General features: G+C 41.7%; 2 protein-coding genes across 3 annotated transcripts in view; both read right to left on the reverse strand.

Moving 5' to 3' along the window:
• Window positions 1-247, reverse strand: part of RPP21 (ribonuclease P/MRP subunit p21) — a 1,997-nt gene extending 1,750 nt beyond the window's left edge. The window contains exon 1 of one of the 2 annotated variants that reach the window (XM_021707264.1): window positions 6-247. In XM_021707264.1, coding sequence (XP_021562939.1) covers window positions 6-76 — 71 coding nt within the window. In that variant the 5' untranslated portion in view covers window positions 77-247. The remainder of the gene's footprint in view (window positions 1-5) is intronic. The other variant, XM_021707263.1, reaches the window with a different exon arrangement.
• Window positions 248-1,156: 909 nt separating this feature from the next.
• On the reverse strand, window positions 1,157-15,603 carry LOC103277065 (E3 ubiquitin-protein ligase TRIM39). Its single transcript, XM_008074501.1, has 8 exons — window positions 15,561-15,603; window positions 14,449-14,581; window positions 13,742-14,201; window positions 12,603-12,698; window positions 7,917-8,147; window positions 4,623-4,645; window positions 3,930-4,045; window positions 1,157-3,182 (listed from the first exon to the last, which is right to left on the reverse strand). Exons 3-8 carry the CDS (start codon window positions 14,192-14,194, stop codon window positions 2,635-2,637), a joined length of 1,467 nt encoding a protein of 488 aa, XP_008072692.1. The 5' UTR covers window positions 14,195-14,201; window positions 14,449-14,581; window positions 15,561-15,603; the 3' UTR covers window positions 1,157-2,634.
• Window positions 15,604-15,958: the final 355 nt, after the last annotated feature.

Consider the following 15,958-nt stretch of genomic DNA (forward strand, 5'->3'; position numbering starts at 1 on the left):
CCCCTCGTCGCGGAATCACCTGGTACAGGAAGTTGAGCCTCTGGAAAGCCTCGCGGTCCTTCACCGGCCCCGCCATCCGCCAAGCCGCAGCGCCGCGAGTGAGACCACCCGAGGCCCCGCCCCCCACACAGCCCCGCCCCGAGCGTCCGCGCAAGGCCTCCTAGGAAGTGCAGTCCCTGGGCCCGCGCGCCGCTCTTCTGCGACTCTTTACTCTGGCGCCACCGCGCGGCTGCACAGACCCACCTCCTGCCATCCAAGCCCACGGTCCCTTGATGAGTTTTGGGTTTCTTCAGTCTTCCTCAAGCCTCTGATCAGTTTATATTACGTACAGACTGGAAAGCCTAGAGAAGCAGTAGATGATCTTAAATCTGCTAAACATTTCTAGGACAGAAGACTGATGTCCTTATGCAGATAGCTTGGGGAGAGGGTTATGTGCAATTTATACCCAGCTAGGCCTTCTGCCCTACTCTCCTGAAGCCAAAAGACAGATGCCTGCAAGATCTAAAGAAATGACACCCGAAAATAGCACTGGTGCCAGCGAGGGGGAAAGTGGGAAGGGTCATGAGGGTAATGGAAGAAGGGAAGAAGGTTCCTGGTTCTCAAAAAGCACAGCTTAACATTTTCCCACTTACTAAAGAAACACATTTCCTGTTATGCAGTGCTGTACGCACAGTAGGTGATCTTTACTTGACGAGTGAATGGTATCTAATTCCTAAAGTATAGCACAGAAACCTGTCAATAGCATCTTCTGTCCCTGAAATGTTACACTACCCCCCACAGACATCCACTTCACATTACCTCCTCTGACCTCTGTCTCCCATTTGTTCTGTCTGGCATCTTGTGACTCAGTTAATGACTATCAGTTCCTGAGATTAGAAGCACAGGGCTGAGAGCTGGAAGAGCAGAACATAATGAACCCTAAAATGTCAGGTTGGGGCAGGAAACCAGGTTTCTAGCTGGGAGGAAGAAAATGGCTGGAACCACCTCTAGCAATAGTTTTATAAGGGTCCACAAACTCAAATGAGACATACTTAAATTGTAAATGCTCAGGCCCACCCCAGACCTTGATCAACCATTGAGAGTGAAACCCAGAAACATTTTTAACTCCCAGTGATTCCAAATAAAGCCATCACCAAATGACCACACAGCACAGAGATCACTTCAGTGGATCCTTTGTTCCATATTATTTTTACCAACCAAAGTATCTTGCCACAAAGAACCACAGTCAAGGCACAAAGGTAAGAGGAAGAGATTCTGGACAAAGTCCTGTTGAGGTGATGGGAGGAACTGAAATGCCCTCAGTAAACTGCAGTTTCTTGTTTCAGTCTTCCGTGAAGATGACCAAAACAGGAGATAATCCAAATCATTTTAGTTTGGTTTGGCATGCATTGCTTTACCCTTTATGACAACATATGTACCCTATAGTTGTTTATTTTGGCCTAACATTAAAATGATTTACATTCTCTGAAAAGGGAAATGACAAAGGGTGAGGGATGGCAACAAACAAGCAAAAGTCTGGCTCTTGTGAACACCAGTTCTAGGCTAGATGCACAGAGGCCAAAAAGAGTTGCCTATCTGGCCCTTCCCTATACACACCACTCTCTTCTACCCTGTTCTCAGGGTGAGAAAGACTCCATTGTCTTTCTTTCTGGCTTGGACACCTTGGCCAGGTAACAAGGCTGACAATTTGGGAGTAGCTACTTAGTAACATCTTTAAGGCCAGGGGTTTGGATAGAAATACCCTTCTCTTTCCTCTAATACCTGACTCTTCTTTCCACATTCCCTTGGGAAAACAGTGAAAGGATACATGTGTTTTGTAGGATCTCTTCCACCTTGTCTCTGGAGAGGAGCAAGGTGACTGTCTTCTTAGAGACAACCAACTATTAGAGGCAGGCAATAAGCCAACTCTCCCCAAGGCTGAGGCAGGGACCTGGGTGCTCCTCTGCTTTCTTCTCACCCTCTTCTTCTCCTCATGTTGCTACCTCTGGCCAATCCTACTCACAATGGAAACCTTCCCCTGGGAGTAGAAAACCAAATAAACCTCCTTCCCCTTTGTTAGTCCTTAGGAATCCATTCCTTTAACTCCCTTCCCTGACCTTCCTTCTAACTTTATCGATGCACATTCTCTGCCCTCACCAAAACTCAACTTCTAGACCCATGAGAGCAACCATCATTCATCTTTCTTCCATCTAGAGGTACACAGACCCCTGTGATCTAACTCTAGAAACAAGAGTATTCTGGATTAGAAAAAAACCCTAAAAAGATGAACGGGGGTTTCTGTTTTATCCTCCAGTTTGAGCAAGTCAGAACTTCTCACAGATTTTGTTTCTGGAAAAGCCTCTCCCTCCTTCCTAACCCATCCTTGTGCAATACAAAACCTGATGGACTTCAGAGGAGACAATCTCCTAGGAACCAGCTCCCCATCCTGACAGAAGGGAGACACAGCTGTGCTCTCTCATCACAGCCCAGTCCTATCTACTCCTCCACACAAACCATCCTCAAAACCGAGGTGTTTCTCCAAGATGATTCAGGACTAGAACCAGGCATACATGAAGACGTTCCAGCAGGACACAGGAAGGAAGGCCCATAGCACTTGACCCTGCCTCAACCTAGTTATTCCCACATCCCAAGCTGTCACTCCCAATCTGTTGGGGGCCTGATGGTAAGTGGTGCAGCATTCTTCCGACCAGCCCGGATGCCTGGGTAGAAGAGAGGCCAAAGTTTCTCAGTAAAAGTATCAGTGAAGGTGTAGATATGAGAGCGATCTGTGACATTGTAAAAAGACAGTGTGCCGGCCTCATAGTCTAGGAAGATGCCTACTCGCTTGGGTTTCACCTTGATGTGCAAAGGGGTAAAAGGTGTGGTGGTGGCTGCATATTTGTCCCCATTCCACAACCGCACCCGCCAGTAGCCAGTCTCAGGCAGTGGAGTCAACTCGCCCTTGCGGCTCACAGAGTCCCGGCACACACCCACTGCCCAGTGGGTCTTGTCGCCCACCTCCACCTCCCAGTAGTGTCGACCTGAAGTGAAACCCTCAGTAGCCAGGACACAAGGGTAGAAGGTGAAACGCCTTGGCGTGTCGGGGAGATCCCGGAGTCTTGTCTCCACAAACTTGACGCTTTTACGATCCTCTGACAGGACTAGGTTAGGATGAGCAGTCTCAGGGTCCAAGGTCACATCCGCTGGCGGGAGAAGCCAGAGTAGGGAGCTAGATGAGGATGGGAATAGCTAGACGTCCCTGCCTTACTTTCCCAGACTGCCTTTGCAGAGCCTGGTCCTTTAAAGGTTCCCAGAATACCATGGTTTGGTTAACTTTCTTAATCCACGGTGTCACCTAAGGGAGGGGAGGGAACAATATCTCACTTTTTACCCTGATCCTACAATAAACAGATCTCTTTACTCTACAGGAGCTGGCAGTCTAACTTCCCACCTGGACCTCTCTCCCTCTGACATCATCATTTATCTGTGTGAAATACAGCCAGAAATAATGGAAAGTGTTAAGAAGGATACAGAGCAAGACAGCATATGGTCTATGGACAGAGTGACCAGGTGTGTTTTCCTGGAACATGCCTGGATTATGACTATTTTTCCTGTATTTTAATATTATATTAGTGACACTCCCTTTCACTCTCAAGATTGTCCCAGTTTAGATGGTAAACTATATAGTCACACTACCTAATGACTGAGGCAAATTATTTAACTTTGTATGTTTCTATTTAGAAAAGTGTGGATTTTAGAGAACTCCTAAGCCTTCTTCTCACCCAAGTTCTGTGACTCAGGGTGACACTGAAAGCCAGGGGTGGGTGTGGGGGTGAGTATGGGCAAGAAAACTGAGACACAGGCTAACCAAAGCCCATATAAGGTAGGACCTAAAGGCTTTCTTCTCTCTGGTGATTCCCTCTGCTAATTTCCTTTTGGGGATAACTCACCAATTAGCTGTTTAAGAATTTTCCTTAGGGCAAAGTACTGTCGAGGGAAATTGCTGAAGTTCTTTTCCAGTTCTATGGATACTGAAGTCACCTCCATGGTCTTCACCTTCTCACATCTAGGAGGGATAGGAAGGTGGGGGAAGAAAGGACAGGGTCAGGGGGGAAGCTCCAGCCAAGTGAGTATTCAGATGTTGCATCTTTAGGGAGAAACTAATATTCTCCATTTCTCTCTTTTTGTCTCCTCCTTGAAGTCAAGAGTTCACATATTTCTTTCTTCTATTAATCTAAGGAGAGCCATATGATCCCCTGGACAGATTCTTATCTTGAGAATGAGCCTCAGAACTTTGTAGGGGCATTCTTATCATTCATGCAAATGAATAATCACCCTCCCTGCTCTCCCAATTCCTTTCTCCTGCCATTTTGTTTGGAAACAATTCCACCTGCAAACACAAATAGAATGTTGTTCTACCTTATCATCCTCCTTGCCAACAAGTACTGATGCTCAAAGAGGAAAAGCTAAAGGATTATTACTCCCAATAATTTGTTCTTTACCTAGCTTCATGGGTTCAATTAATCTTCTCCTATACCCTGCACAGACACTGCATAACTTTCCCATCCTTACTCCAACTCCTTACTGTGCCTCTAGTCTCAGTCAAAGCCTAACTCACTCAAAGAGATACAAGAATCACTTACTTTTCCAGGGTACTTTTGACATCCTAGAAGGAAGGAGAAAAGAAAGGAATATTGGTCCTAGTATTCAATGGTCCTGAAGGCAAAAGGTTCCCCCTCCTCCCAAAAGTTTCACATCTATAAAATAGGCATAGGGCAAACTGAGTGTCACAATGCAAGAGAAAGAGCTCTGGACGAATCTAAGTACATCTCTCCCAACCTAATCACCACTTCTGATTGTTGGTCATCATGAAGCTTGGTAATTTGTATCACTTACAAATGGTTTCTTATGTGTTTGTCTTTGCTCCTCAAGGACACTGGGAGCTCTCTACCAGGGACAGGGATTGTGTCTGCTCTTTACTCTGTCCCCCAAGTACCAACCACATACCTCAGTCTCCTTGAGGATCAGTACAGATAGTTCCAGAGTGGTGACATAGGAACAAATCACACTTTCCCGTTGTGGTTTGGTATCCTCTTTCTGGCATTGGTTAATAATTAATGACTGTGGCCAATCCTGATTTGTGAATACTTGGGGTCCAGAAAACAAAGAAGACAAATCTCTGTCCCATAAGAATTTCCCAGTTTAATGTGGAAGGCAAAACACACATACATGAAAGGACATAGGAATAAATACCAAGCAATATATGACATGCAAATAAATGTACAATGAAGCCTCACTGAATCAAATGCTGGTAATCTGATCTCTAAGATAAGAAATGTTTCTTACAGCCTTGCTAACACCATTCATTCACTTAAGAGAACAAACTATTTCAAACATTTTAGAGGTATTATTCACATATCAAAAGCATTATATTTGCACATAATTTCAAATACAGGCATACCTCATTTTATTGTACTTTGCTTTATTGTGCTTGGTAAATATTACAAAATTAAAGGTTTCTGGCCACTTGGGTCACACAAGTCTATTGGTACCATTTTCCCCACAGCATGTGCTCATTATATGTCTCTATATCATATTTTGATAATTCTGACAGTATTTCAAATGTTTCCATTATTATTATATCTGCTATGGTGATCTGTGATCGGTGATCTTTGATGTTACAATTGTAATTTTTTTTAGGGTGCCATGAACCACACCTATACGAGATGATGAACTTAATCAATAAATGTGTATATTCTGACTGCTACACTGACCAGACATTCCCCCATCTTATTCCATCTCCTCTGGCTTCCCTTTTCTCTGAGTCACAGCAATATTGAAATTAGACCAATTAATAATCCTACAAGGGTCAAGTGTAAGGAAGAATTGTATGCCTCTCACTTTAAATCAAAACCTAGAAATGATCAATCCTGGCGAGGAAGGCATGTTGAGAGCCAGGACAGGCTGAAAGATAGGCCTTTTGTGCCAAACAGCCACTCATAAATGCAAAGGGATGGTTCTTGGAGGAAATTAAAAGTGTTACTCCAGTGATCACATGAATGATAGGAAAGCCAAACAGCCTTATTGCTGAGATAGAGAAAGTCTTAGTGGTCTGGACAGAAGAAAAGTTAGAAATTAGCAAAAGTTGGTTAGAGGTTTAAGAAAAGAAGTCATCTCAACAACGTTAAAGTGCAAGGAGAAGCAGCAAGTGCTGATAAAGAAGCTGCAGCAAGTTATCCAGAAGATCTAGCTAAGATAACTGATGGATTGCACTAAACAACAGATTTTCCAAGTAGATGAAACAACCTTCTACTGGAAGAAGGTGCCATCTAAGACTTTCATGGCTAGAGAAGAGAAGTTAATGCCTGGCTTTAAAACTCCAAAGGACAGGTTGACTCTCTTGTTAAGGGGCTAGCACAGCTGGAGACTTTAAGTTGAAGCCAATGTTCATTTACAATTCCAAAAATTCTAGGGCACTTAAGAATTATGCTAAACCTACTTGGCCTGTGCTCTAGAAATGAAACAACAAAGCCTAAATAATAGCACATCTGTTTGCAGCATAGTCTACTGAATATTTTGAGACCTACTGCTCAGAAAAAAATTTTTTTATCAAAATATTACTGCTCATTGACAATGAGCCTAGTCACCCAAAAGTTCTGATGAAGATGTACAATAAGATTCATATTGTTTTCATGTATACTAACACAAAAACCATTCTCTATCCCATGGATCAAGAACTACTTTCGACTTTCCAGTCTTATTTAAGAAATATGTTTTGTAAGACTGCCATAGATAACGATTCTTTCAATGGATCTGGGCAAAGTATATAAAAATCTTCTGGTAGGGATTCACCGTTCTAGATGCCACTAAGAACATTTGTGATTTATGGAAGGAGGTCAAAATATCAACAATAACAGGAGGTTTGGAAGACATCTATTCCAAAGATGACTTGAAGAGTTCAAGACTTCAGTGAAGGAAGTCACTGCAGATGTGTGGAAATAGCAAGAGAATTAGAATTCGAAGTGGAGTCTGAAGATATGAATGAATTGCTGCAAATTCATGATAAAATTTCAACAGATGAGAAGATACTTCCTATGGATGAGCAAAGAAAGGAGTTTCTTGAGATGGAATCCACTCCTGGTGAAGATGCTATGAACACTGTTGAAATAACAACAAAGGATTTAGAATCTTACATCAGTGAGGACTGACTCTGATTTTGAAAGAAGTTTCATTGTGAGTAAAATGCTATTAAACAGCATCACATGCTACATCTAAGGAAGAGGAAAAAAGAAAACTTCATTGTTGTCTTATTTTAAGAAATTGCCTCAACTGCCCCAACTTTCAGCAACTGCCACCCTGATTAGTCAGCAGCCATCAACACTGAAGCAAGATGCTTCACTAGCAAAAAGATTACGACTCCACTAGGGAGCCAAAAAAAAAAAATCATGTGATTTGTTTTACTGTGATATTTGCTTTATTGCAGTAGTCTAGAATTGAATCCACAACTCTAGACTACGGAGGTATGCCTGTATCGTTTAAACTGTGTTTTTATTCTTTTTTAGCACTAAGTAAGTCATGTTCTAGGGCTTAAACGTAATGGTAACTACATTTACAAAATTTTTAATGCATAGTTTTTTGTTTTGTTTTTTTTTACTAATTCAGACTAGACTTCTTTCCTGTCAAAAGAGTGAATTTTTCCTTTGGTACAGATTTTGCACATAACTGCTGACAAGACATAAGAACACAAAAATGATTAGAAGGGGATGGGAGAAATCAGAGCAGCCTTTCTATAGAAAAAGATTCTCGAGTATGTCTGGAAGAAAGAACTGGATTTAGGGAAGCCGAACAGAAGAGTGAGCATCCCAGGCTGACAGAATAGCCTGTGTAAAGCTACACTGTGCTCAACCTGAGGGGCTATGCAGGGGCAAAGGTCGAACCTTAAGCATCTCGAAGCCCGACTGTAAGCACTTGCCCTCCACCTCAGCAGCCAAGTGGGCCAGGTCCCGGCGCTTGTCCCCAAGATGAGCAGCATTTTCTCGGAGTCGCTGTAGAATGTCCTGTTCCTCCTCTTCCAGTCGTGAAAGCAACACCTGCTGCTCTTCATCCAGCCGCCTATGAAGCTCTTCAAACTCCCTTAAGATCTGCTGTCGGCGACTCTCCACTAGTCTCTGAGAAAAGAGGGACGATACTACATCAGCAGAGTCAATGTAGCAAAAAGGAGCCTCTCTCCCACCCACCATTTGTATGAATTAACACAACTTCCAGTTTCACTGAAAATAGTTAAACAGGACTCATTTTTCTCTCTATTGAAATTTCTTTCTATAAATAATGGCTCCATCCCCATCACCCCCACTGATGACTTGGTAGTAGAAACCACTAAGGAAATTTTTTTTTTTAAATCAACACTTTAAGAAAGTTTTACTTTCTTCATCAAATTAACTTCTAAAAGAGTTGTACTTTTATGTTTTAATAAAATATATTTAAGATATAAGAATTCAATAATATGATGACACTATTATAGATGTCAAAGATATCTTTGTTATTCTCAACTCTAAATTTCTAGTTAATGCAATCTGTCAAAAAAAAAGAAGAAGAAAAAAGAACACAGAGGCCAGGCATGGTGGCTCAAGCCTATAATCCTAGCATTTTGAGAGGCTGGGGCAGGAGAATTGCTTGAGGCCAGGAGTTCAAGATCAGCCTGGTCAACATAGTGAGATCTCGTCTCTACAAAAAATTTAAAAAATTATCCAGGTATGGGATTATACACTAATAGTGTATAATACTACTCAGGAAGGTTTAGGCAGGAGGATGGCTTGAGCCTAGGAGTTCGAGGTTATAGAGAGCTATGTTCACACCACTGTGATCTAGCCTGAATGAGTGAGTTCCTATCTAAAAAAAAAAAGAAAAGAAAAAAAAGTATAAAAATACTAGAAAGTTAAAGATAAGATTGTCATCATCTGTATATTGCAAGACATCTTCCTGATAAAAGCCAGAGAACCAACTGGAAAAGTATAAACATTTATAATAATGGGTTGTTACAATATATATATGTAGATTTCAGGAATGAACTTGTTAAATACTTTGAAGTTACTTCAGAGAACTGGCAATTCCCACCCCAGGAACATGTTCCAGAAGTTTGTTAGTAATTTAGTTGCTTGAAACATGAAACATGTGTTCTCTAAGCCAACACACAGAGGTAAGCCTCTAACATTCCTGAAATGTAATAATATAGCATTCAAACACCAGCCTTAACACTTTCTGAGGATTATCAGTACATCCTCTCTTTTGTGCCTCCATTGCAACAGGAAGTGATCTCCCCAAAGGAGGATTCTCCAAACATCATGTGACTGATGAGAAAGCAAAGTGAGAAGCAGAGACTGGGACTCTAGAAGGAAGTAGACAGGGACCGAAAGGCAGGATTGAGGGTGAAGACAGTGGGGATGCAAGAGAGAGGGGATGCAAGGTCTTACAATCCTGACATTTCTAAATTTCAAGCTAATTCCCAGCAGCGGCTGACTAGCTCTAGTCCCAGGAACACTTGCTGATTCACTTTTCACTACTGCCTTCTCAGGTGTATGTTCAAACAGAATTTATTCTCATATTTGTCCTCAAGTAAAACATAGTCTTTCTTCTGTATGGGTGCACTCAAGTGTGTTTAGGGGTGACATATGGGTAGAAGTTTAGGATTCATAACTGTGATAAATAGGAAACAAAAAGGCTCCCCCTCTTATAAGACCATAATCCTTTCTCTTTTTTTCCCACTCTACGTTTGTATGACAATGGTTGTTAATGAAAGTGTTACCTCCCTCCGACAACATTTTGGAAATGGGGGCATTTTCTTGTTTGTCGTGGTTGGGGGTACTCTTGACAAGAATGCCAGCATTCCTCCAATATGTGAGACAGCTCTGCATAGTGAACTGACCTGCAACATTTTCTAATATTCTGTTGGATATTCAAAAATATAGGCCTGGGTTGAATGCCACTTTGTATACTATAAACACAGAGTAATTCCTACATGGTTTTACCATACATGAATTTGTCAGGAATGGCCAAATAAAAGTCAAGACTACATTTTGTTTTTCTTAGAACTTTACCAAAAGATATTATTTTGAAAAATCACGAGCTAAGCTGTTTGTGGTATTTTGAGTCACATTGCCACACACCTACCTCAGTATGGATTTGTATTTATTGCATTGTTGATGATTTCACTTTAGGAAAACGCATATAACTACTTACACTGTAGAGTCTTCCAGGGTAGTCATGCTCAAATATTTACACACTGGATTTTATCATAAAATACTTTTTAAAATGTTATATTAGGACATGTTAGACTCTTTAAATATGTAGATAGATTATCTTATCTATAATTTTCATGTTGGCATAGTTAATTACAAATTGTTTTTATTTATGTATCTATTTTTGAATTGGAATCTCACTCTGTCACTCAGGCTGCAATGCAGTGGCACAATCACAGCTAACCACAGCCTCAACTTCCTGGGTGTGGGTGATCCTTTTGCTTCAGCCTCTCAAGTAGCTGGAACTACAGGCATGTGCCACCACACTCAGCCAATTTTTTAATCTTTTTGTAGATATTAGGTCTTGCCATGTTACCCAGGATGATCTTAAACTCCTGGGCTCAAGTGATCCTTCTGCTTTGGTCTCCCAAAGTACTAGGATTACAAGTGTGGGTCACCAAACCTGGCAACAAATTATTTTTAAAATTGGCATTGAGTTTGATGAGGAAGAAAGAAGAATTCAAATGGTCATAAAAGGAATGTTGTTGGTAGTGTCAGAGACCACTGACATGATAATTTACAATTTTAAAAACTCTACAGTTTTGTTCAAGTATTTAGAAGGTTTTAAAAATGGTTTCTCAGGGGGCCTCTGAAAGAACAAAGGCCTTTTTTTACAGTGTACACTTCTAACCAAAATTAGTTCAAGTTCTTAAAAATTCAAATGCTTTTAAAAAATGTATAAAGAAATAAGGTAATAATACTAGCTTTCTGTTAAAATGTTGTCATCCATTAAAAAAATTAGTGTTTTTACTCGTAAAACTTGTGATTAATCTCTGATGATTCCTAAATCTCAACTCTAAAAACTCATTGCATCTTCTAGAAGAATTTAACGAGATCAAATTTCTATACTGTATTCTTATGAACTTGCAGTTATGCTTTCTGTGCCATTATCTATTTTCTCCACCTGACTTTAAGTTCAAGAAGGGCAGGAATTGTGTTTTTGCTCATAATTGTTCCACAGTGTCAAATATAGAGTTTGGCCTAAACCAAGAGCTTAACAAATATTTACTGATTCAAGAAGAACTGGTATCCCTGGTTTTGCTGCTTACTGGCTGTATGATCTTGGTCTGAACACTTATTCAAGTTCTATTTCCTCCTGTATAAGTTGGTGGCAATAATATCCACCTTAGAGTATCTAAGTTTATCCCTATGTCTTACTAAAGATAGAGAAAAAGATCTCCCTGTCTTTTTCTCTTTCTCATAGCTTCTCTATGTCCCACTTGTTCCAATTTGGCCTAAACTCTCAGAATTCCAACCTGGGCAGAATTCTAAACTGGAATGTCATAGATACCCAAAGAATTAATGCACAGGACTCAATTCTAGTAATTGTTTTTGCTACAAATAATTGTTCTCTGTCCAAAAGAAGCAATTAGACACATACCAAAATATCATGCTACAAATAAGGTAATGCTATAAAAGAGATGCAAAATTGGATGAAAATTTAGCTAATTTCTGAAGGGTCAGGAAAGGCAATGTAGGAAGTAGCTTTCATTTTTTGAGTTGGAGTCTCACTTTATCACTCAGGCAGGAGCGCAGTGGCACACTCACGGCCCACCCTTGTGTCGACCTGCTGGGTTCAGATGATCCTTCTGCCTCAGCCTTCCAAGTAGCCAGAACTACAGGCATGTGCTACCACACCCGGCTAATTTTTAAAATTATTGTAGAGATGAGGTCTCGCCAAGTTGCCCAGGCTGTTCTCGAACCCGTGGGCTTAGGCAATCCTCTCACCTCAGCCTCCCAAAGTGCTGGGATTACAGGCTTGTGCCACCATGCCCGGCCAGGAAGTGGCTTTCATTCTGCCCTGAAAGATGGATCTGCTCCTATGGGAGGAGGACAGGGAGAGAAAAAACATTCTAAGAATGAACCAACATCATCTAGCATACTTGAATTTGCTTGAGCTATGAGAATGTAGTCCTAATGTCACTGGGCAGTCCTTCTGGGACTCTTAGTCAGTTCCCTTCCTCTCCAGTAAACCTTCCAAATTCACCTCTCCTCAGTCCCTCTAAGAAACTCCTATCCCTGCATTCTCAGCAGAGAGCTTCCTTTTCTGCTTTAACAAAAAGAGACCAGTGGATATGAACTTTCTCAACTCACCAGATGTAAGGTTTTCTTTCCTTCATCTCTTACATCCCTCTCCTCAATACTTAACTCATGACAAGTAATTTAAGTACAATGTTTAATGACAATCAAGTCTAATAAAATACCATTATTTTTGAGAGAACATCTTTGTTCTAATAAATTTGAACTTGGAGACTAAATAATGTGTGGTAAATTCCTTCATAGGCAAATACTCTGCAGAGCAGCCCAAATGGAATCGCCTGCCTTTACCTTGAGCTCACTAGGCTTCTTCTCCTCCGAGGATTTGCAGCGGGTGATCTCCTGCAGCTTCTGTTCCAGGGGCTCCAGGCACTTCTGCAGTTTTTCCTAAGGATTAGGAAGGAAGTGGGAGAGGTAACATTTGGGGTTGGCTGGTATATACATCATTCAGAGGTTAAGCCAATAGTTCTAAACCATTTGTTTGCTTCCTAGCCATCTCACCATCTCTTCATCTGACTCCCTTCCTTGCCTACAATTTGGGATGTCACTTTCCTAGAGGTCCCTTCTCCCGCTACCAGTCTGTCCCTGTCACCTTCCCTGATCACCCAATTGCCTATTCACTGACTCCAAGATAGTCGTCCAGCTGTCACCAACTGTGTCCTTCCCCAACCCTTTCCGTTTGCTTACTCAGGCAACTGCCTATTACCATCAAAGCAACTTTCTGTACTCTGATATCTTCCTTTAAACTGTTCTACCATCCAACTCTAATCACCTACAATAAAAATTTGATTATAATACTGTAAGTTACCTTAAATCTTGTTTTTAAGACTTTATTAACATAAATAAGCAAAATATATGATAAAGGGCTAAGACATTAACATTTCTGGTCTCGTTACTCAAGCATTTACCCTGTGTCTCAGCAGTAAGTTAAATGATATGCCATGTTACCCATTATCTGGGGAAGATACAAACAACTGAATAGTTCAGCTTAGTCTGGTGGGTATCAGTCTAAAGTGATGTTACCTATTCCCAATACCAATGGGAAAACAAGGAGCATTCTGAGAAGGGAGATGGAATGAAGAAACCACACTACTTTTCAGTTCTTCCTAAGTTTGATCTTTTCCACGTGGTTTCGTTCATTTATGAAAAATACGATACATTCCAAAACCACACATACCAATATTCACACACAGAACTCAAATGTGTTGTAAAAGTCAGAGAAATTTTGGGGTATTTTTCACCACTATTCTTTTTCATGCTTGGGAACACCTGATCAGATGTACTTTGTGCTACCTGTGTATGCAGCTCTACGGGGAGCAGGAATGAATACCAGTAGCTTATAATCTCTACCTAGGGAGTATCTTGTCCTCTGTTGTTCCTCCCTCTTTCCCCACATTGGCATCATATGCATCATGTGTCTTGTTCCCCACCTTGTACTCCTGTGTAGCATCATCCAGTGGCACAACGGTATGGGCCCGGTGGGTGTGAGAAATTGCACATATCAAGCAGACAGCCTCCTGGTCCTCATAGCAGAAAAGGCTGAGGGCCTCATGGTGCTGGGGGCAGAGGCTCTCATCTCGGATCTTTCGCTTCACAGCCTGGAGTTGCTTGGCAATTTCCACCATACTGCCTAGTTGCCGATTAGGTCGTAAACTGCGGTAGCGGGACGTCTTTCGACAAACAGGACAAGGGAAGTCCCTCTCTAGGTCCTCCCACCAGCGGGTGATGCAAGCTTTGCAGAAGTTGTGCCCACACTCAATGATGACAGGCTCCTTCAGATACTCCAGGCACACAGAGCAGCTCGCCTCAACCTGCAAGTTCTCCAGAGCTGCAGCTGTGGAGGCCGCAGAGGCCCCAGCCTCCAGCAGACTTGTCTCTGCCATTATTTATCTTGAGGGTGAGGAAGAGAACAGAGAAAAGTATTAGTTGGAGGTTTAATGTTTTTGCATCTCTGGCCAGACCTCTCCTCCCACATTAAACCCTAATTCCAGATTTGGCCCTATCTTGTTATTCACCATCTTCTCTTTCACTAGATTCAACCTCTGTTTCTCTAACACTTGTGACTCCCAGCCTCCAATCTATTTTTTTCAACAGTAAACTGACACACAACCCCCAATCTATCTCTTTTGTCTCTTACCTCTGCTTTCTCTTGCTAGAAACAGAGGCTTTCTTCAACTCTAGCTCAGCATAGTTCTCCTGATCCAGGCTAATCCCACTTGTTTCTTAGAACCATTAGTTCCAGACCACTGTATCCTAGTTTGGCATAGTTTCTAACAGATGAGAATGGAGTTTGGGAAGTAAATAGTGCCATAAAAGTCAGAGTATTACTTAAGATTTCTTAAATTAGGTATATTTTAAAGTCTAATGTTATAAAAGAGTTTTATTATAATAGTCCGTTGGAGCCTAACGTGATTCTCTGCCACTGTTCTCTGATTCTTCCAAAGTGTAATAAATTGAATGTGTTAGGCAAAGTAACAACTTCCTCTTTTCAGGAAAATTTGAAATTTTTCTTCCTTTTATCAGAGTAGCCTAGAGGAAATGTGCCTTCTTCTTGGAATGAAATGTTTCATGCACCATCCCATTTCTATTTGTGAGTATATGGACACTTGTAACTACTGAAAAGTGATAAATTCATGGCAATGATATTAAAAAGTATATTACTGGGCCCAGGCCAACAACTACTTGAAAAGAGAGCTGACAAGTCTATTTGCTGTAACTGGAATCTTTCAAAATAGCTATTGATAACTCCTTGGACATACTGTGTCTCCAACTAATAGGTTCTGGAGTGGCTGGGAATTAAAAGGAAGAGAAATTCATAACTCCCTCAAGGGAAGCCTCAGAAGAATTGGCAATATATCAGAGAGATTATAAAACAAAAAGTTGGTCCTCGACTTCATTCTTAAAAGTCAACACTTTTATCCATGAATAAGTTGATTTCTCTATCCCCATCCATAACCCTTTGGCCCCCTTCCCAAGAGACCCAACAGAAGGCAGGAAATTTGGTAGGTCTATGTGCTGAGAGAAGTGGCAATGTAATGAGTTGTGTTAACAATGATTATTCTTGTATATATATTGATGATACATGTAAAAGGGGTTAGTTTAGACTAGGACTGATAACTTACTTGAACCTGAATTTTTTCTCACAACATTAGAAGTTCAATCAGGTGCTTTTTCCCTACCTATGGGAATCCAACTTTGACTAATGACCCTGCCCTTTCCTCAGTTTTCTAGAAAAGGTGGCCTTCTCACCTGGGATGAGTTGCTTTGTATGCACAGTGAGGCACCAGAATGGATCTATACTGGCCAAGAAGTGATTGAAACAGAAAAGGGGTGAGAGTCAGGGGAAGAATGGAGATGACTTGGGACCACAGCCTTGGGTGCCTCTGGGCTGGTCCTTCCCCTCCCTCTAGTCCTCGTGTCTCAGTCGAAGGGCAAACTTCAGGGACGTCCTCGTTTCTTTCTACCACTGTTCGGGCTCCCACCTTGAAACCCTCTCCTGAGCGCAGTCCACGGCTCTGTCCCACCCCCGTCTCCATCTTCTTACGCCAGAGCTAGGGTAAGGGGGTTGGCGGAGTGGGGAGAGATGCGCGTCCAGGTGAGGGGGCAGAGTGACGTGAAGGTGGGATGCCCGCCGCTATGACGCAGCC

This window comes from Carlito syrichta, unplaced genomic scaffold, assembly GCF_000164805.1.
Source record: "Carlito syrichta isolate Samal-C Ts95f unplaced genomic scaffold, Tarsius_syrichta-2.0.1 Scaffold316474, whole genome shotgun sequence".
Taxonomy (NCBI): Eukaryota; Metazoa; Chordata; class Mammalia; order Primates; family Tarsiidae; genus Carlito; species Carlito syrichta.